The sequence below is a fragment of the Pelobates fuscus genome, chromosome 5 (genome assembly GCF_036172605.1).
Source record: "Pelobates fuscus isolate aPelFus1 chromosome 5, aPelFus1.pri, whole genome shotgun sequence".
In the NCBI taxonomy this organism is placed as follows: domain Eukaryota; kingdom Metazoa; phylum Chordata; class Amphibia; order Anura; family Pelobatidae; genus Pelobates; species Pelobates fuscus.
This window is the reverse complement of record NC_086321.1, coordinates 178,726,691-178,749,219: the sequence shown is the minus strand read 5'-3', so window position 1 is coordinate 178,749,219 and position 22,529 is coordinate 178,726,691. Positions and strand designations below refer to the sequence as shown.

The following is a 22,529-nucleotide window of genomic DNA, read 5'->3' as shown; positions in this document are numbered from 1 at the left end:
AAACTGGGAAAACTTATTGACTCGAGTATAAGACTAGGGTGGGAAATGCAGCAGCTACTGGTAAATTTCTAAATAAAATTAGATCCTAAAAAAAATTTATTAATTGAATATTTATTTACAGTGTGTGTATAATGAATGCAGTGTGTGCGTATGTGTGTGTGTATGAGTGCAGTGTGTGTGTGCATGAATGCAGTGTGTGTGTGCATGCATGAATGCAGTGTGTGAATGCAGTGTGTGCAGGGCCGGTGCAAGGATATTTGCCGCCGTAGGCAAAAAAAATTTTGCCGCCCCCTCCCCCCCCCATATGTCCTGACTTCCCCTCCTCCTCCCTCAGTGGTCCTTACCTCCCCACCCCCGTGTTCCTTCACTCCCCCCCCCAGTGGTCCTGACTCACCCCTCCCCCAGTGGTCCTTACCCTCCCCTCCCCTAGTGGTCCTTACTTCCCCCTCCCCTCCCATAGTGGTCCTTATCCCACCCCCTCCCTCCCATAGTGGTCCTTATCCCCCTTCTCCCTCCCATAGTGTTCCTTATCCCCCCCCATCCCTCCCATAGTGGTCCATATACCCCCCCCTCCCTCCCATAATGGTCCTTATACCCCCCTCCCTCCCATAGTGGTCCTTATCCCACCCCCTCCCATAGTGGTCCTTATCCCACCCCCTCCCATAGTGGTCCTTATACCCCCCCTCCCTCCCATAGTGGTCCTTATACCCCCCTCCCTCCAATAGTGGTCCTTATACCCCCCCCTCCCTCCCATAGTGGTCCTTATCCCCCCCTCCCTCCCATAGTGGTCCTTATCCCCCCCTCCCTCCCATAGTGGTCCTTATACCCCCCCTCCCTCCCATAGTGGTCCTTATCCCCCCCTCCCTCCCATAGTGGTCCTTATCCCCCCCTCCCTCCCATAGTGGTCCTTATACCCCCCCTCCCTCCCATAGTGGTCCTTATACCCCCCTCCACCCCATAGTGGTCCTTATACCCCCCCTCCCTCCCATAGTGGTCCTTATCCCCCCCCTCCCTCCCATAGTGGTCCTTATCCCCCCCCTCCCTCCCATAGTGGTCCTTACCCCCCCCCCCCTCCCTCCCATAGTGGTCCTTATACCCCCCCTCCCTCCCATAGCGGTCCTTATACCCCCCTCCCTCCCATAGTGGTCCTTAACCCACCCCCTCCCTCCCATAGTGGTCCTTATACCCCCCCCCCCTCCCATAGTGGTCCTTATACCCCTTTTTTTTATTATTATTATTTTTATTATTTTTTTTTATTTTTTTTTCGTCCCCCCTCCCTGCTTGATATATGGCAGGGAGGGGGGCTCTCCTTCCCTGGTGGTCCAGTGGCAGTTCAGTGGGGGGAGAGGGGGGCTGGCAGAGCTGTACTTACCTGTTCTGCAGCTCCTGTCAGCTCTCTCCTCCTCTGCGCCGTCCGTGCATCTCCTTCTGTCAGCTCACAGTGTAAGTCTCGCGAGAGCCGCGGCTCTCGCGAGACTTACACTGGGAGCTGACCGAGGTGCTGAACGGACGGCGCGGAGGAGGAGAGAGCTGACAGGAGCTGCAGGAGAGGTAAGTACAGCTCTGCCAGCCCCCCTCTCCCCCAGTCTGTATTATGGCAATGCAAATTGCCATAATACAGACTCTGACTCGAGTATAAGCCGAGTTGGGGTTTTTCAGCCCAAAAAATGGGCTGAAAAACTCGGCTTATACTCGAGTATATACGGTATTAAAAGTTTTGATTTTTGGATCAGAAATTTACTTATATGCAGCCTGCATTGTCAGGAACTACATGTTCACAAAACAAACCACTCAGAGCATTGCTTTACTTTAAAAAATAAATATTTATAAACAAAGAAATGAGTTCAGAACTACAATGTTTAAAACTTTCCTTGGAACAGCACATGCCTGGTATATAAAAACCACAGAAAACATTACATCAAAACATTGACATCATAATCCACTTCTGCCCCATAAGTGATTTGGGGCTGGCCCCTCATGGTCTTCTCTCAATTCTGTTCTTCCAAGGTTTTCTTGGCCAACATCTGTATTTGATCTATTTAGTCTCCTCTTGTAATCAGGTCTTCAATATAAGCATCCAGCTCATCATCTGTATTTATATCTATATCCTAGAATAAGGGGGAGGAGGAAGAGGTTACAATTTACATTGACTAGTGTCACTGTGGAATGTTGTACAGACTAACTAGAGCTGCAGACATTCAATACAAGGTACAACACTAGACCGGTTGCTCTAGACCATGGATTCAAAGAACTTTACGTTGAGATCAGCATGGTAAATGGAATGCTTCAATAAAACCACATGCTGTTGCGGTTTAAAAGTCCTTCTCACTGCTAAGATACAAATATAAGGACATAAACACAAATTTATCAATGTTTAAATAGATATTGAGAAAAAAAAAAAGGAATACTAAACGCTAGCAAAAATTAAATAAAATTCAAGCTATATTCTCTAGCTGCTTCCAAAACAAGCTGAATCATAACCTTAATAAATGGAATTGGATGGTAATGTTTCAAGTTGGCTAATTGTTAGTGGCTGAGCATGTAACCTGACTTTCTCTACCAGTGAATTCCATCTAAATATGGATGGAATTGATATTCTTAATGCGAAAGTGTACATCTTCAACAGCAATATCCTGAGCAAGAGTCAAAGCCTGATGCCTGAGGGACCATCATTTTGTGTCAAAGAGCATTTTGAATTGCTGGCAATGAAGATATCGTGTTGGTGTCATGAGGAAGGATTTGATGCCTGAAAAAGAGTCTCCAAGCAGGGCAAAAAAAAAAAAAGACCATGTGTGATCAGAGATGGTTGTTAAGATAATGTAACACCCACAGAGCTATGGACATGCCGATGCTGGACAAAAAAGCAAGTAGGGTTAATATCTATAAAAAAAAAAAAAAATTCAACTGAATATTAATAAATGATACATTAATTGCCTAAGGGGGGGAAATTTCAGTTAAAGTTAGCATTCCATGACAGTTTCATAGTTTTACATCATGCAATTAAATCCAATAAATGAGGGATAAACACACGAGAGACTGTCTCTATACCCAAGTCGAGCAGAGCGTCACCGTGGCAAAATAAGTGGAAATAGAGTTTTAATTTTTTTTTACTTAAAAAGTGTTAAAAACAAATCTTTAGACGACATCTTATATTCCCTGTTTTAATGAAAGATACACACCAAGTGCCATAACCACTACAGTGCACTGTAATAGTTTTGATGCCTGGAGTGCCCTTCACTTGTAAGTAGTCAAACTATTTTAGATGCCACCCCCCGGCATCTCTGCAGGTGAAAGGGAATGCTGGAAGCTCCAGTTAGAACCTTCCATTACTCTCTCTGTAGTGGTTATGGTGCTTGGCGAGACCCTTTCAATTTATGATTTTGATATGTAGATTGATAACACTGTGCAATCATTTGTATGTCTGTTCATTTAACCAATTTGCAAACATGGCAACAAATAGTTGTTTCTAATTAGCCTAGGGAAGATGCACGTTTCAGGAGCATTATTATGCCATATTATTTTTCTATATGTCTCTGAAACACAAGTGGATACAATCTTAACATTTCCAAATCAACAGAGAGGACTGTTGTGTTACAAAACCATCCATTAGTAGATAAAATGAAAAAAAAAAAAAAAAAAAAAAAACCCCACCAAAAACACGATGGAGTAATCTCTTCTAAACAGAAAAAAACTATCACACAATCATCCTTCATAAATTACTCTTTGTTAATCTTTATTCCTTCAGCTAAAAACATAAAATACTATCCATAACAAATAAAACATACCTATGTAAACATAAAAAAAATAATGTTACTGCGCTCAACTGGCATTGGTTCAAAGTTCCAAGTCAAATTCAATTGCATTTCCCCATACCTCCTGTACTTTCTGTAATAGGGAAACAATGTTGGTCCTCAGTTTTTGCAGTTTCTCTTCTGCTTCTCTAAGCTTTTTTTCTGTGGTTCGAAGATTCTCTTCTGAAGCTTTAGCACGGCTATCTGCACGGTTCTGGTAAGAATTACAAAGGTTCTGCAGCCCCACCTCATATTGCTTGAAGTATTCTTTCTGCAGAGTAAACGAGCATTAATCACCAGAAGCTGATTGCTAACAATTACAAAGCAGTATTGAACTTTGTGAGGATTATGAACTAATCTTTTCTTTGGGAAGACAATTGAGGCATTTTGCCTAAATAATAAAAATGCAAAACTGCATTTAAAAGAGAGTGGCCCAATTTATACAAATTGACAGTAAACAGATATTCACTTTAAAAACACATCCCAACATTATATTTTTTCTGATGCCACACTGTGGTACATAGTTAAATACCACCATAAAGGTAGGAGTATCCATAAACTCAGAGTATAATTACCTTCAAAATTTTGTAGTGTGAATACTACTACTATTTCCGAGAGAACAAAAAATTGACAGATTCCAGATAAAAAAAAAAACAAGAATGGTAAACTGTACAAAAAAAGGCTGATATGTATGGTAGGCAATATTTCGCATAAATAACTTAGACCACACAATAAACACAGTTTTTTTTATATTTCAATTGGGTACGCCGTGGTGTTTATTTAACGCTTAAAAGGGGCATACCACCATAACTTGATAACGGTAACATATTTACATAAACTTTTAACTTTCACCATCACTTAATTGCCAGTAAGTCATAGCTAACCTGACCATTTAACACATATCCTTCCTCAGAACTTGAACCTGAGGATGACTTTGCCCCACAACATTAACCCCTTAACCCCTTAACCCCTTAAGGACGAGTGACGGACAAGGTCCGTCACTCAGGGGAAACCCTTAATGACGAGTGACGGAACTTGTCCGTCACGCGGTAAAATTAACCCCAGATCGCCGCAATTGCGGCGATCGCGGGGTTAATGGTGCTCCGGTCTGCCTCTGTATTAGAGAGTACTCGAAAGCCTACTACCAATTAAGCATATTAGGTGATGTGCATCTCTGTAATGAGAAGGGGAGTGTTCTAATGACATCAACACCCTATATCAGGTGTGCATAATTATTAGGCAACTTCCTTTCCTTTGGCAAAATGGGTCAAAAGAAGGACTTGACAGGCTCAGAAAAGTCAAAAATAGTGAGATATCTTGCAGAGGGATGCAGCACTCTTAAAATTGCAAAGCTTCTGAAGCGTGATCATCGAACAATCAAGCGTTTCATTCAAAATAGTCAACAGGTTCGCAAGAAGCATGTGGAAAAACAAAGGCGCAAAATAACTGCCCATGAACTGAGAAAGTCAAGCGTGCAGCTGCCAAGATGCCGCTTGCCACCAGTTTGGCCATATTTCAGAGCTGCAACATCACTGGAGTGCCCAAAAGCACAAGGTGTGCAATACTCAGAGACATGGCCAAGGTAAGAAAGGCTGAAAGACGACCACCACTGAACAAGACACATAAGCTGAAACGTCAAGACTGGGCCAAGAAATATCTCAAGACTGATTTTTCTAAGGTTTTATGGACTGATGAAATGAGAGTGAGTCTTGATGGGCCAGATGGATGGGCCCGTGGCTGGATTGGTAAAGGGCAGAGAGCTCCAGTCCGACTCAGACGCCAGCAAGGTGGAGGTGGAGTACTGGTTTGGGCTGGTATCATCAAAGATGAGCTTGTGGGGCCTTTTCGGGTTGAGGATGGAGTCAAGCTCAACTCCCAGTCCTACTGCCAGTTTCTGGAAGACACCTTCTTCAAGCAGTGGTACAGGAAGAAGTCTGCATCCTTCAAGAAAAACATGATTTTCATGCAGGACAATGCTCCATCACACGCGTCCAAGTACTCCACAGCGTGGCTGGCAAGAAAGGGTATAAAAGAAGAAAATCTAATGACATGGCCTCCTTGTTCACCTGATCTGAACCCCATTGAGAACCTGTGGTCCATCATCAAATGTGAGATTTACAAGGAGGGAAAACAGTACACCTCTCTGAACAGTGTCTGGGAGGCTGTGGTTGCTTCTGCACGCAATGTTGATGGTGAACAGATCAAAACACTGACAGAATCCATGGATGGCAGGCTTTTGAGTGTCCTTGCAAAGAAAGGTGGCTATATTGGTCACTGATTTGTTTTTGTTTTGTTTTTGAATGTCAGAAATGTATATTTGTGAATGTTGAGATGTTATATTGGTTTCACTGGTAAAAATAAATAATTGAAATGGGTATATATTTGTTTTTTGTTAAGTTGCCTAATAATTATGCACAGTAATAGTAACCTGCACACCCAGATATCCCCCTAAAATAGCTAAAACTAAAAACAAACTAAAAACTACTTCCAAAAATATTCAGCTTTGATATTAATGAGTTTTTTTGGTTCATTGAGAACATGGTTGTTGTTCAATAATGAAATTAATCCTCAAAAATACAACTTGCCTAATAATTCTGCACTCCCTGTATATTGGTGCCTTGTAACACCTCTAGTGGCAGTCACTCAGCCACTAGAGATACTTTCTGGTCCTCTGCAGCACTGGCGTTCAGCGTCTCCTGCATGGATTTAATACATCCATATGAGGAGATGCTGATTGCTGCAATGCAGCGTATTTTTTTGTTTGTTTTGTACAACATTTTTATTTTTAGAATTGCAGTACAAAAGAGATAAGGTAGTAAAATGGATATGCATTTCGACAACATGTTCTGCGTTCAGTGGAATCACACGTTTAGATTAGAAAACAAAAGTGGAGAGAATAGAAGTGGGTGGAAGGTTTGGGGTGGGGGGGGAGAGAGGTTGGATCCATGCCAATGATGTGGAGAGCCATGTGCATCCCTACACCGCCGCTCCGCCAGGCTCCAGGTGGGCTGCATGCGCAGGTAGGGCTGGGGGTTCGTCGGCTCCCCGCGCTGCTTGCTCCCCCGCCCGGCAGGCCATGTATTCTACCCAGGAGGCCCATAATCGGGTGCAGTGCTCTACTGTGCCTCACCGTACCGCTGTGAGGGACTCCATCTCTTAGATCTCCATGACTTTTTCCATCCATTGTGTGATGGTAGGTATGTCTTTTGATTTCCATCTGGCTGGGATTAAGCTTGTGGAGGCATTTAGGAAGTGTCGCATAAGGAATTTCTTATAAGCCGCAATCAGCATCTTGGTATGATTAAGCAGCATAGGGAGGGGTTGCATAGGTACATCTGAGTCTAGGATGTCAGTGAGTTTGCAATGCATCTGTTGCCAGAAAGCAGCGATTGGTGGGCATGACCACCATATGTGGAGGTCTGTGCAATCTGTGGCATTGTATCGCCAGCACATTCGGCACAACGTTTATGCAATATAGCTATGCAGGGGTCCTATACCAGCATGTCAGGAGTTTGTAGTTGAGTTTCTGTAGTTTGGAGCAGAGTAGCAGTGCAGCGTTTTGCCATACCTGTGCAATAGCCCCTCAATGCTTTCCTATGGGAACGCATTGGACTGGCTGAAATCATCAAGATTGATGATATCAGCCATGGAGGTGGAGCCAGGCAGGGTTAGCCACAGAAAGACCGGTACAGGGTGGGAGAAATGGTGAGTAAAATCACCTTTTCAGCGCGATCAGCATGGGGGGATGACCTTAAACAGCCAAACCAGCCCATGTTTGTATTCTTGATATTAGTTCCTTTAAAAAAAATGTCTTTCCCGCACTTCCCATTTAAACCTTTGACATAGACTATGCCAAAGATTTGACTAATAAAATTGAGCAGACAGTCTTTCTGCTCTCCTTAGCGTAGCAACAAAAGCAACCAAAATGCATGCGATGCGATTGCTATATAAATTCCCTAGCTGGAGCTGCTAGCACCAATGATGAAGTATCTGATGCCTGTGTCACAGACATTTGCTCTGCTTGGAGAAGCATTCCTAAAAACAGGGCAAACTAAAGACGACTACAGGAGAAGTGAAGGACAGACCTGCAGTGGGTGTTACATGAAGAGTACCACCCACAAAGCTCTGAAGATGACAGTGCTGGAACATAGGTGAGGGGAGTGTATTTAGAAAATCAAAATTGAATATATTATGTAATTTGTGATATATGATTTATTTAATGCACAGGGCTGTCTTTTCTCTTGGATCTAATTTTAAAATCTCAGATGACTGTTATGTAATCTACTGTATATATGTTTTTTCCATTTAGTATTCTTTATATTGCTGGTTTGTTGGACCTAGTATACTTATTAGTCAATCATGTAACTGTACATGTATTTTTGCATATTTATTTAGTCTGTAATATTGGATCTTTAATGTCATATTGGCAGGGCCGGCCCAAGACATTGTGCTACCTGGATCCCCACCCTGCAGTGTTTATAAACCCTTTCACATTTAACCCTTTATATATATTTAACCCTTTATATATAGGGCTTCTACACATACAATAAACTCTGCTGGTATCAGACAAAGTGTAAACATCTCTAATGAGATATGAAGGGGTGTTTTAGAAACCCCCTACATACTTATTAACCCTAAATAGGGCTGTAACACATACGAATCACCTTGCTGGTATCAGCTAAAAGGCAAATTTCTCTGTTGAGACTGGAAGGGGTGCTGCTCCTACATACTTATAAACTCTTAATAGAGCAAACATGGGGTGGCTGGTAGCAATATTACGTAGCCACCCCATGTTTGCTCTGTTAAGAAAATAGAGAAATTTACCTTTTAGCTGATACCAGCAAGGTGATTTGTATGTGTTATAGTCCTATTAAGGGGTAATAAGTTTGTAGGGGTTTACATACATTTACCTTTGTCTGATACCAGCAAAGTTTATTGTATGTGTAGAAGCCCTATAAAGGGTTATATGTGAAAGGGTTTATAAAATACCCCTCTCTGTCTTATTGGAGATTCTTGGCTGATATCAGCAAATTTAATAGCTAGAGTAGGACTCACCTCTTGAGGCTTGCCTTGACATGGCAGGTGAGCTTATATTCAAATGGACATTGGAATGAAACTAAAGAGACTCTCCATTTTGTTTAAATGTACATAGGGATTTGGGCAAGAGTGCAGGTAAATTTCTCTTTGTTTTTACTATCTATCTGGGCAGAACTGATGAGATAGAAGGAACCCAATAATAACTGTACAATAGAGAATAGATCGTCTAAACTAGAACACGAAAAACTGATAGCCAAAGAGAGCAAATCAAAACCCCAAAGAAGGAACCCAATAATAACTGTACAATAGAGAATAGATCGGCTAAACTAGAACACGAAAAAGTGATAGCCAAAGAGAGCAAATTAAAACACCAAAAATTAAGTGCATAAATTAAATTAGGTACATTGAAATTAGATATTGGATAGTTGGTAAATGAAGATCAGGAAAAGGAAGACATTTTAAATAATTATTTTCCTTCAGTATAGATCAAGGAAGAACATATGGCAAGAGTTATGCAAAAACATTGCTGCAAAAAACTAAGAAAATACGCACTGGATGCTTTAAGACAAACTGCTGTTGCAATTAAAGAAAATGAATGTAAACAAAGACACAGGGCCAGACGATATCCCCCCACAAGTACTTAAAGAGCTTAGTGTGGAAAATAAGAGATACTTTCAGGATACCTTTCTTTAATGAATTGTACTGGAGGATTGGAGAAAGGAAGATGTGATTCCTATATTCAAAAAGGATTCAAAATCTTTGCCTGGAAATTACAGACCTGTGAACTTATGTGGCTGGTAAAAAAAAAAAGGGGGTATTTAGGGATAGTATTAAAAAATAATTGGGAAGAACAATGTCATTAGTATAATTTTATGAAACGTAGATCATGTCAAACTAACTTAATTGCATTCTACAAAGAAGTAAGTCAAAGTATAGATCAGAGTGTTGCAGTGGATGTGATCAAAATGGATTTTGTCAAGGTGTTTGATGTGGTTTCACATAATAGGTTAGTGTTCAAACTAAGAAAAATAGATCTAGGATGAAAATTCTTGTTCTTGGGTAGAACATTGGCTTAAAGTTAGAGTACAGAGAGTCGTCATTGATGGTACATTTTCAAGCTAGACAAAAGTGGTAAGTGGTGTTCATCAGAGGTCTGTTCTGGGACCTCTTCTATTCAATCTATTTATAAATTATCTTGATAAAGACTATTAAAGTCGTGTATCAGTGTTTGCAGATGACACAAAGCGTGATAAGGTAATACAATGTGAGCAGTATTATATATAGCAGAAGAGGGATTTAGATTGACGAGGAGACTGGACACTCGAATGGCAGTTGGATTTTCATATAGATAAATGCAAAGTTATGCACTTTGGGGTAAATAATGCACAAGCAACCTACAAACTAATTATTAATGAATTAAGAATAGAAACACTTAAGGAAGAGTTGGGAATTATTATAAACTACAAACTAGGCAACAATGGTATGTCAATCAGCAGTTGCAATAAAGTATTGCCATGCTTAAAGAGGGGCACTAATTCTTGGGATGAAAATATAATTTTGCCTCTTTTTTAAAATGTAAAAATGTAATATTTTTGCAGTGCATAGTAAACACGCTTGTGCTGCCACAACAACAGATGCAAGCGAAGAGAAGTACACAGTTAAAACATTTTGTGGCATGCAAAATCGGCACATTTTTTGTTATTAAAGTCTCGCTAGGTACATATAGTATATACTGTCGATACATTAGCTTGCTAGTTGACAACTAGTTATTGCATTTAGGAGATAGGTAGCATAGGTGAGCAACGAGCCTAAAATAAAACAAGTACGCTTTTATGCTACTAGGTCAATGGTCCTAGATCAGAGTCCCTGTCCGGTGACTTATCATGGCCTGCAGCCAGCTCCCAGAGTTATAAAGTTAGCCGATACCCTGGCTAGGCATCTGTCTTACATACGTGTATTGTCCACTGAGGTGAGCCATGCTGTTTGTCGGGAGCGAGGTATTCCCCATGCCCCAGGCCTGTTCCAGAGCCTGCACCATGTTGCCACGAAATTGGGTCCTCCTTGAATCCAAGTCCTTCCCAGCCAGGAAGTTGCAGGGAGCTTTACTACGTTGATTTCGGCTTGTCGTTTCCTTCTGCATGTGTGGTCTGTGCTTTGGGGGTGTTCCACGGGTGGCTCTAGGCCTGGGTGGGTGTAAGATAGCGTGGTGTGCTTGTAATGCAGTCGGGTTGCCTTTGGGGGATCTCTTGTGCCTCTTCTCACTGAGTGTCTGCTTTCTCACCTGTGGTGACGCTGCAGGGAGCACGCTTTTCATCCGCTCCATTAAGTTGGCCCAGAATGTTTCGAAGGCTGCATCCAGTCGCGCTTCAAAGTGACCGAGTGAGTCAGTGAGGTCGGCCTGATGCTGCACCGATGTTTGAGTCATAGGCGCATCCGCCATCTTGGGCGCCACTGCACTGCATTCTTTTTGTTCTCGTGGGCAGCCCACGACTCCCCGGGAGGACCTCAGCGTGTGGCCCAGCAGGGACTGGGATGAATGGACAGGAGACCGGCCGCGTCTCCCGCCCGGTATCTATTGGTAGGCCGCAAGGCGCCCTCTTCACCACGGGAGTGATTCACCATCGGTTTTTCACACCAGTTTGTTGCCTGCGTGCTTCTGATTCGAGGTATGTCCTTGCTGGGTGAAATTGTGCGGAAGATTGTCGTTTTTTAGGCGTCAAAGGGCTTTAGGGTTGAGGAGCTCCCTCACCCTGCGTCCTATTCAGTCAGCAGCCAGGCCCCGCCCCCATAATTTTGCCTCTTTATAAATCAATGGTAAGACCACACCTTAAATATGCTGTGCAATTTTGGGCACCTGTACTAAAGAAGGATATCATGGCACTAGAAAATGTGCATAGGCAGGCTACAAATTAACAAGAGGAATTAACAGCCTAGTAATGAGAGGCCAACAAATTTAAATCTCTTTAGTTTACAAAAATAGTGTCTCAGAGTGGATACAACAGCGTTATACTAATATTTGGGGCCAAGACAAACCATCGTCTGAAAATCCAATCATAAACAGGACTATACATAGGACATGAGGTCAACCATTTAGACTGGAAGCAAGGGCGGACTAACCACACAGGCAGATCGGTAATGAACTGAAGGTCCAAGGCAGTCAGGGGTCTGAATAAACAGCCATGCTGTGGCTGGGGAGATCAGAGACCTATCCTGCCATAAAGCCATATTTAGAAAAACACATTCCAGCAATAAGGTGCCCCTGCAACCTCTCACTGTACGAGACCTTCATACTTCTCAGTGAAACTTGGCCGCAGTACTGCTCTTCTTGCTAAGTCTCCCCCATGCAGTGCGCTCTGTGAGGGAAAGAGGCAGTTCCAGTGGTGGGAAGTGACATTACATCTGTCGACTCTCTCTTCTCCTGCATAGTGCTCGAGGCCTGTGAGCACTATGAAGATGAGGAGCAATTGACAGAGACCAGGTATGTTCTTTAAGAATACCAGTACCCACTACAAAACATATCCATGGGTCATAAGGGGAAAGGGACAGAAGGTAAGAAAAACAGAACGGGAAAAAAAACAACAACAAAAAAAAAACAACACAACAGAACTGCTTTAAGCCTTGATAGACATATCTACTTCAGAAAACAAACATACGCATTGAGTGTGTGTGGTCCAATACCAGGAATCTGACATTGTATGAATAAGGTCATACTATCTTTCATACATTAATTACAATGACCGATTATGCACATCTATACAGCTACTCTGAATTCCTAGTTCCACTTACTGAACAAACTGGTCCTCACACTTACCAATGGAAATGCTATGAGATCCTCTGCATTCATAGTGCTCAGTTCTGTCTTGGAAATGGGAAAATTTGGAGGCAAGAAATACCTCAAGCAATTTCTGTTAAAAATAAAAATATTCAGACAAAAGGAAATGTTATAAATGCACAACACAGAAAAAAAATGTTTTAAGCAAAGAACAGATTAACTCATTAAGGACACATGACATGTGTGACATGTCATGATTCCCTTTTATTCCAGAAGTTTGGTCCTTAAGGGGTTAAAGGAACATTACTTTTTGATAATGTTAGAGAATTCCTGGTGCCTCTTAGAATCAAGTAAACTTAACTATGATCCAACACCATTTCAGTTTTGCTGCAGCTTCTACTTCTGATATAAAAGAGTTAACATATAGTCAATATCAACAACAAACTTGCATCTTCTTCATTATCAATACTTATTTTAACAAGAATTCACCACCTGAACAAGATCTGTGGAACTGGAGTAATCATTTGACACAAACATTTTGTGTATTTCTGATCTATAACAACTGTGTCTAAGATCATGCAGGAAGATGATTTCAGACATGTATATTGTAAGCCAGTGCTTGAGCACCAGGCAGAAAATGTGGTGCCACCATTTGGACTTTGCATAGCATAGCATATTCAGAAGTACATTTCTACTTGGCTATATCTATCTATCTAAATCTATCTAGATTTTATTTCCCCCTCCTGGGTGGTATATATTATTTTTGTGTATTCCTCACTCGGTTCCTCTACCAGAGGCCTCATAGAATGAGGGTTCTGTGCAGTATCTTAGCTGTTCCTAGAACTGGAACACCTGGAATTTGTTGACGCCACTCCCCCAACTTGGGGGAAACAACCCTGTGTTCTCTGATCACAACTGAAGCAATGACACCCTTCACTTTCCACATCCTCTTTCAGTCCATGATATTGGTCTACCTTTTCATGTTCTTTCTTCCTGATGTTATGGTCACTGACAATTGCCACATCCACAATATTCAGTTTCTTGCATACCACCACAATATCAGGTTGGTTAGCCAGTATTTGCTTGCCTGTCTGAACCCGAAAGTCTCACTTGAACTAAACACCGTCATTCTCAACTACCCTTTGTGGTATCTCCCTTCTGGAGTTATTAGATATTTCAGGACACAATCCCAGCAACTTGTTTGTGCTTCTCAGTGTAAGCTGTCCCTGCTAACATCTTGCAGCGCTACTATGTGCTGGTTTGTCTCAAAGACTTGTTTGCACAGTCTGCACCTTGGGTCTTGCCTCGTGTGGTAGACCCCTATTTCTATTGATCTGGTGCAGAGGAGATGTTTGTCTTGCCACCGAACCTCCTTTTTTTCTGCATCCTCTATCTGTTGTTGGCATTACCTTAGCAGTTCATCTTTGGGTGCCATCTTCGTGATGTACGTGTGAATACTCTGTTTCATCCAGTACTGTGGCCTTGATACTCTTTGGGCCCTGACCTCCTTCCTTCTGGCTGTTGTATAGCCTTTTGAGTGCTGGATTTTGGGTGGAATTGTCCATTCATAGAGCGTAGTTTTAAGGTTTTGACATCCATGGTGACAAACTCTTCTCTTGGCCAGGTTATTATTCCAGCTGGGTACCTGATGACTGTTGGGCATATGTGTTGATGGCTTGGATCTTGTTATTGTCACTAAGATGGGACTTCAGGTACTTGTAGCTGTTCTCTACATCTCCTATTTGGCCTTCTGATACTTGAGCTCCTTCAGTTCTGATCCTCTTCCCTCTTTTTGCTATTATCCACCCGTAACTAGTTTGCATTCTCAATTTTTTTTAGCACATTATGTAAAAGTTCACTTTGTTTTTGCAGATGGGGGGGGGTTGTGTGGGTCCTGGGTTTGTTGCATGCATGCATGCATGCCAATCCTTCTATATTTACTGGTTCAAGTCCATGGTTTCATCAGTACAAATATATCTTGTTAATAGAATTGGGATCAACTAAGACACAATTATCCTTGGACTTCCTTACCTTGTTTATTAATGCATATGATTGGTACTCTGTATATTAACACTCAGCAACTTTGTATCATAGCTGTACATATTATTCGAGCTGTGTATTCGTCGTTGTAGTTATTTCTATCTGGATATTACCAGAAGAGCTGTCTCCCAAATTTAGTTGAATTGATTTATTTGACCTTTCAGACATTTTTTAACTATTTTGGCCTAAATGGTAACCATAAGTAAAGCCCTGGTGAATTGCTCGTTTTGTGAAATAACTTTTTTAGTTGTTAATCAGTTTGCTTACTTTAGGAGTACCTTTATATAATTTGCACGTGGTTCCCTTTTTCTTTACCCCGATCTAGCATTGAGCCAATTGGCTTTTTAAATCTCTCTTTTTCATTTGTTGAGTATATAGCAATAACAATTTTTTTATATTCTTTTGAGGGACCTCTTTTTCTGGTCCCATATGCCTTCTGATATTTTGGACAAGTTTTGTCTGTGTAATTTATCAAACAGTATACGAATGGTTTGAAAACTTAACAGCCCAAAACCCTCAATGAATGTAAATGAGAGCAGCCCTGCTTAGCAAAGAGGACAGCAAGGCTACATCCAGAAGAATCTATGTAATTTGTCAAGCCATTCCTCAAAGGAATACACCACGTGCCATAACCACTGCAGCACGCTATAGTGGCTATGATGCCAGAAGTGCCCTGGCACCCCTACCCATTCTTAATGGTGAAACGGTAGAATGGTTAAACTTCTTACAGGGGGTCCACCGGGCATCGCTCCCAGTCTCCATAACAGTTACATTAGAGCCAAAAAGCCATCTGTCAAAGCTAAGCTCAGTTTAGATCAGGAGTGCTAAGCAAAGCCCCTAAGCTCGAGCTCCCAGCTCTCTGAAGGCTGTGGTGGAGCTGAGAAGCAACTAAAATGTCTTATTGCTTACAATGGAGAGCAGTGCACCGTAGTGGATATGGTATTTATGGTGACACTTTAACTGTATTGTTTGAAGACATATCTGAAAACAACAAGAAGAATAAAGTATTCTTCTTGGTAAAGCACGTTCTAAATACATATTCGCAAGGCAAATCCCATAACATGTTTTATTAAGAAATTCAAAATGTAAGCAATTATGATTAAGACTTATTTCAAGAAAAAAAACTTCATATAGCAGCCAATTAAATCCATCTGTTGGACTAACCTGAGGGTTTGTACAAGTAGCTCTTGTGTTGTGGGACTGGTGCTGGGTTCTGTCGTATCTGGCTCTATCCTGGCAGTGTCAGAGGTGGATGGCTCAGATTGTTGAGTGTCTGGTGCCTGGTACTCCGGTGAAGGCGGTCTCATGAGTCTTACATCTTCGCAGCCCTTCTCCACCCTGACAAAACACAAACCATTGCAAGTCACGTTAATTGGCCTCTGCACAGCACTAAGCTTTGTCCAAAGTAAAGGTAAATTAACATGAGCTTAACCATATGCCATAATACAGTCAAACAGAGTATCTATCTGTCAATGCTACTGTAGTTCAGACAAATAGCTTAATCTGCTGTCAAATCTGTCTATCTGCTATCAAAATATGTTTTATTCTTATTTTCTAAGCACAGCATTATACTGTGTATCATTTTTTTTGGGGGGGAGGGGGGGTTAAATATATCTTTATTCATAGTAATTCAAAGAAAGAAAAAAAAACACACAGTAGGGGCTCACAGAACAATTAGCGAGTTAGAAGGGTAGAAGACAGATTTAAAAAAACACTTCAAATACATTGATATACAGAGAACTGAGGGGGATCATCTAGAGGTGAACAGGTAACAGAAACCTTAACTGGATATTTGTAGAAAAGAAAAAAAAAGTAGGAAAACAAAATCAGGATGGTGATCAAGGGAAAGGGAGGTGAAAGATGGCAAAGAGTTTGTTTAGATGTGTCCCAGCCAATGGGTCTATAACCTTTTCCTTTTGGCAGTTAAAAAAAGTTAGTAGAAGCTACAGTCTATCAATGGAAACACTAACAAGCCAGTGGTCCCATACTGTTGTGTACTTCGGATTTCTAATCAAGATGCTACATAACAGTTTCTCAGCTGAGTGGAGATCCTCCATTTAGGTAAACCACAAGCTCAGTGGAGGACTTATTTGTTGCTTCCATAAAAGGGGATGAAATTGTTTGGCAACATTCAAATTATGGACGACTAGCAAGTTCTTAATAGTGGGAAATGGAAATAATAGAATGGTGGAGGTGCATGGGAGATGATTCCAGAGGTGGAGGGGAGTCAGAGAACTGTTATGATATTGTTCATTTTATCCCAGATGTGGCATAAGATTGGACAGTTCCACCAGATATTAAGAAGGGTGCCAGCAATGGCAGTCTCGGGTAGCCTACATTGAGTGTAGGAAATGAGGGGTGCCATACCACAAGGATAGCAATGTGTAGGCAGATTCTAGAGTCCTCTCAGAGATTAAATATTATGTAAAGTCACTAATCTTTTTATATTGGGCCTCAGTGTAAGTCTCACCAGTGAATATTTTCTATTTACCCACAAAGGAGGGTGTAGGTGTAGTTAGCTGTGCTTGAAGTAACATGTAGGAGACCACGTGGTCAAGAGAAGAGGGACCATTGCACGTCAATTCAAATTTAGTGAATTTCCAACAATGTAAGGGCTGAGGTGGAATTCTTGAAATGTAGCTCTTTAACTGCAGATATTAATATTGCTGCAGATAGGGCATGCCCTGCCAGCACACAGCAAGCCAAGGTGTTCCAAACCTATAATAGTAATCACAATGTGAGACCTTGGTATAGCAACTTCTATCAGTGGCCATAGTGCCTTGGGGTTCAGACCAGGAGGGATATCCAGAATATAAATTAAGAGCTGAAAGGGGGACAGGAAGGAGGAAAGTTCATATATATTGGCAATGGCATGCCAAATTTGCAAAGTGGCCCAAACATATGGTTGTGGGTCCTCCAGATCTCTGCCTTGAGTGTGTGGTAGCCACAAAAGAATTGAGACAGGAACACTGACCAGAGTGTTCTCAATCATTTACCATTGTCAGTAAATCACTTTTCACGCACTCCACCATACGTAACTAACCAAGAAATACTTTTTTACATCAGGAACAGCTAAACCACCCAGAATTCTAGTTAGAATCAATTGTGAGAATTTGTGTGGAGACCTCCTTATTTGTCAGATGTATTTTATAAACAAGTATCACAATAAAGAAAAAAAAAGGATGGGTTATTATGATTGGAATCATCTTCAAAAGGTACAACTGACAAGGCAAGAGGTTCATTTCAACTACCTGGGTACTCTCTTACCAAGAAATATGTGGATAGGACCATTTCTAGAGATCCCTTTTGAGAGAGATGAAAATAAAAGCACAATTATATGCAAACATATCCGAGTCTTTACCAAATCCCAATGTATTTAATCTTTACCTCAGATCATTGAAAGGGGAAGCTCTGACTGGCCAGGAGCACATTTAACTTTGCAGAATTTGTTTTCAAGTTAGAGGGAGGGGCAATTTCCACAAACACTGCCATTATATTAGGTAAAGAGGTAGTTGGGGAAGACATAATAAATAAGAAGTTATCAGTGTAAGCCACACACCCTGTATGTTTATTTATGTTTTAATTAACTATCTGAATGTGTGTCTGTCTACTACCTAGAATAATAAGTTCTTCTACACAAAAATATGCTTGGAAAATTGGCATACTAAATCCCTTACAATATAGTAGTAAATGGCAGGTTGAAGCAACCCAACCACAATAACTCCCTCTCACCTCAGGTGAGGGTGAGTATTATCTATCATCTGGGACCAAAACAGTAGTTTGCAACATCAATATTTGCAGACACACAAATTACTTTAACTTTCATTTCACATGTACACTATGCTTAATTAAGCTATTTAACACGACCCTTGGAGCACACATACACTTCACTACTTATTTATTTTTTGATACATTACCATCGATCACGTGGAGTGGTGTCTGTAGGTACATAGTCAAACTTCACCTTCCAGCGAACTCCCTGTTTGCCTGCTTCTACAGCAGTCACCCGTCCTGTGAACCACTCCTTGTTAACACGCACTTCCACATGCAAACCTTTATCTACAGAATGAAGAACAAGAGTTACAAAGTATACACCTATATATTGTTCTACTCTAATATTACAATCTGATACAGAGTAAACTTAAGTTATACATCTTTTATGATTAATTATTTCAAAGAGAACATACACTGTTAGTGATTGAAAACCAATGTACTACTTCCTTTCCTTCAACCATCCTTGTTATCTGCCCTGCATGCTGTAAAATGTAATGCATTATGCTTACATTGCCTCATGTGTTTGTATGAATGTTGGCACTTATTATTTAAATAGTAATTGAACCATATATGTGTGTACTATCAAGAAACCAAATACTTAAACTAGTTTCCTAGATCTATTATATATGGTCAGTTCTTCACATATGTGCAATAATCCAAGCAATCACATGTGGAATAATTCAAAGAACGAATCATGTGTCAGCTTTTTCTATAAAAGGTTATGGTGCCTGGAGTGTGCCGACGCCCTCTCAGAGTAATCTGACACTTCAAAGTAGATTATCTATGCTACTGATTGTATTATAGTAGATTTGGGCAAATGACTGTATCTAAGCTGAAATAATGATTTTTATATTTGTTCACTGGTGAGGTGTTTAAATTTAATTTTTAAGAGTTGTGTTAGAACTCTTTAGATTTATCTAACTTACCTTTTAGGGCATCTTTAGTCATAATAACAACAACATCTTCCTTAGGGCTGCTCTCCACCTCAACAGGCACAAAGGTATTGGTTGGTGCACTGGAAGGCTGCAAAGAGAAATCTACATTTTAACCACTGTAAATCACTTCTCTAAGGATGTCACTTATAACAGCTTCCCTTATGGTAATGGAAGTCTAAATAGTATGCCTTACCATGACAACCCACATTATATTGCTATATATTGATAAATCAGGGCTTAAAATCTCCACTGACCACTAGCGATTGACGTGACATTTAGTGCTGGTGAGTTAAAATTCACCATGATCCATGCAGGCTTGCAGTGTTAAGTAACATTTAAGACCTGGTTAGTAGTGTAGAGCTTATAATGTCAAGCCCTGTCTAATTAGATTAAAACGTGACTTATTTATCTACTTTTTTGTGACTTCACAGATTTTGTGTTGAGGGGTTTAGTTTTTGTGTGAACATTCTACAAGAATATTCATATTTAGATCATAGCCCACTTGAAAATAATTGTTGAGCAACTAATTAACCGCTATTATTTTCACCCTGCTGTGATCCATTTAAGCTGAATTTTCTAAATAAAAACTAAAAGGGAAGCTTCACCCCTAAACAACCCAATATTAATAAAGTTGTAATGGGAGGCTGAAGTCCCTGGGTACAGTTTTACCTTAACCACGGCTCTATCCTGATGTAACCTGTTCCTGTTATAAAGACTTTCTTTTGAGGAAACAGATGGGTGAGCCTATACTTTTTACATACCTGTATGTGGCTTGGAGATTTGCCTTTCCTTTCTGAAGCATCCTAATGGGAATCCTCCTTCTCTATCTATATGTGCATTACTCTTGATTATAGAAAACCTAAGTCTATCTCTGGCTGTCCATTGAGAGTATTAGTCCGTACAGGGGACACAACTTCGACATAAAACTGTTCAAAGACAGTTAGCTAAGAGGTCAACAAGGTACTCAATTTCCTTTAACTACTTGAGATTAAGTTGTTTTGAAAATGGAGAGTTCCTTTTACGGTTTTCCTTAACGTATAGCTGAAGGATTATACCTGCCTAAGCAACCATAAAGACCGAAGTTTATTCATGTTTTTCTGAAAGTGATCCTCCTGACAACTGGAACCCTAGGCAGTGTATCTTTAAAAATATACCTCATTTGAATCTTTCTTCTCTTGTTTTATGTCCATCAGTTTAGAACGTTTTGCTTTTTCAGGTTTCTTAATTACAACTGGCTCTTCTTCTTCTTCATCATCATCATCATCTTCTTCAATGACCATCTGTTGTGAGCTTCTTTTTTTAACACTGCTCACCTGTTTAAAAAAAAAATACATTTAAGTCCCTCCACCCATATGGGCACAGAAGATGTGTTTCAGGTACATTTAAATGCCCAAAAGTACAATATCTATCTTCATTAATACTTCAACTGAAAATTTATATTATCTGATAATCATTTATGATTAAAAAGATTTGATTAATCATATGTGATGTATACTGGACAAAACAATAAATTATGTTTAAACTAGTGATGGCATTCAGAGAATACTGGCAAAATATATGTGGCCACTATTAAAAGCATGTGCTAGGGAGAAAGTTGGCTACATGTTGGTGAGATTAATGTATGAGAGAGAAGGTACATAAGAAGAAAGAGGTGGTTCCTTGCCATTTTGTGTGACTGATGGCAGGGGCGGACTGACCGGTCGGGCACTTTGGACATGGTCCGAGGGCCCGGCCGGGAGGGGGGCCCGACGGCACACTCTGAGGGGGCCGGCCGCCCCTTTAAATGCTGCAGCCGCCTGAGCGCTCTCTTAAGAGCCTCAGGCGGCTGCAGCTTCTCACCTCACCTCCCCTCCCCTGTAGCGTGGCCGAGCTGCTCTCCGGTCCGCGGTGCCCGGCCGGAGTGATAGGAAGGTGCACACTGAGCGTGCACCTTCCTGTCAGTCCGGCCGGGTACGGGAAACAGAAACTTCTGTTCCGCGCGGAGTTTCTGTTTCCTGTACCCGGCCGGACTGACAGGAAGGTGCACACTCAGTGTGCACCTTCCAATCACTCCAGCCGGGCACTAAAGTGTTTCTTAAATGGGAAATTGTCAAGACAGACAAATATATTATGCAGTGGTGTACACATGACCCATGGGGCCCCGGTGCGAAAATTGATCCGTGGGCCCCCCCCCCTCGCGCTTACTCTGCGCGGGCCGGGGCAGCAACACATGGCGGCAGGCACCTGGTCGCAGGGGTTGCGACCGCGGTATGTACGCCACTGCATGCAGATGCGCACACACACTTAAAGGACCACTGCAGACACCCAGATCATATCAGCTCAATGAAGTGGTCTGGGTGTCAGGTCCCTCTAGTTTTAACCCTGCAGCTGAAAGCATAGCAGTTTCAGAGAAACTGTTATGTTTCACTGAGGGTTAATCCAGCCTCTAGTGGCTGTCTCACTGACAGCCGCTAGAGGCGCTTCCGCCATTTTAAGACACTGAACGTCCATAGGAAAGCATTGAGTAATGCTTTCCTATGGGCGGTTTGAATGCGTGCGCGGCTCTTGCCGTGCATGCGCATTCGGAGCTGAGAGGAGGAGGGATCCCCAGCGCCATGGGAGTCCGGCGCTGGAGAAAGGTAAGTGCTGAAGACACACACACACACACACTCTCACGAACAAATGCATACACACATTTACTGATAAAGACACACTCACTAACAGACATACATACACACTCACTTACAAAACATACACTCTCACTGACAAACACACACTCACTAACAGACATCAAACAGACTCACTAACACACACACTTACACTCACACACTTACACTCACACACACACTTACACTCACACACACACTTACACTCACACACACACTTACACTTACACTCACACACACACTTTTTTTTTTTTAATCCCCCCAGCCTCCTTACCTTTTGGAGTGCTGAGGGGATTCCCTGGGGTCCAGTGGTGCTGCTGGGCTCCTGGGGGGGCCGGTCACCCGGCGGGCTGGCTGGTCCTGCGGGCGCGCGAGGGAGCACTCTCCCCTGAGTGCTTCCTCTTCAGCTCCCTCGCACGCCGCGTACTGATACCGGCGCCGGAAGATGACGTCATCTTCCGGCTCCGGTATCAGTGCGGTGCGCGAGGGAGCTGAAGAGGAAGCACTCAGGGGAGAGTGCTCCCTCGCGCACCAG

The 22,529-nt window shown here is 41.7% G+C and overlaps 1 protein-coding gene across 1 annotated transcript in view; it reads right to left on the bottom strand.

Annotated features, from left to right (window-relative positions):
* Window positions 1-1,708: 1,708 nt before the first annotated feature.
* MORC2 (MORC family CW-type zinc finger 2) overlaps window positions 1,709-22,529 on the bottom strand; it is a 59,640-nt gene continuing 38,819 nt past the window's right edge. Inside the window, exons 20-26 of the mRNA XM_063454782.1 lie at window positions 20,504-20,662; window positions 19,341-19,437; window positions 18,558-18,699; window positions 15,805-15,978; window positions 12,640-12,733; window positions 3,874-4,062; window positions 1,709-2,108 (exon numbers count right to left, since the gene is read on the bottom strand). Coding sequence (XP_063310852.1) covers window positions 2,040-2,108; window positions 3,874-4,062; window positions 12,640-12,733; window positions 15,805-15,978; window positions 18,558-18,699; window positions 19,341-19,437; window positions 20,504-20,662 — 924 coding nt within the window. The 3' untranslated portion in view covers window positions 1,709-2,039. The remainder of the gene's footprint in view (window positions 2,109-3,873; window positions 4,063-12,639; window positions 12,734-15,804; window positions 15,979-18,557; window positions 18,700-19,340; window positions 19,438-20,503; window positions 20,663-22,529) is intronic.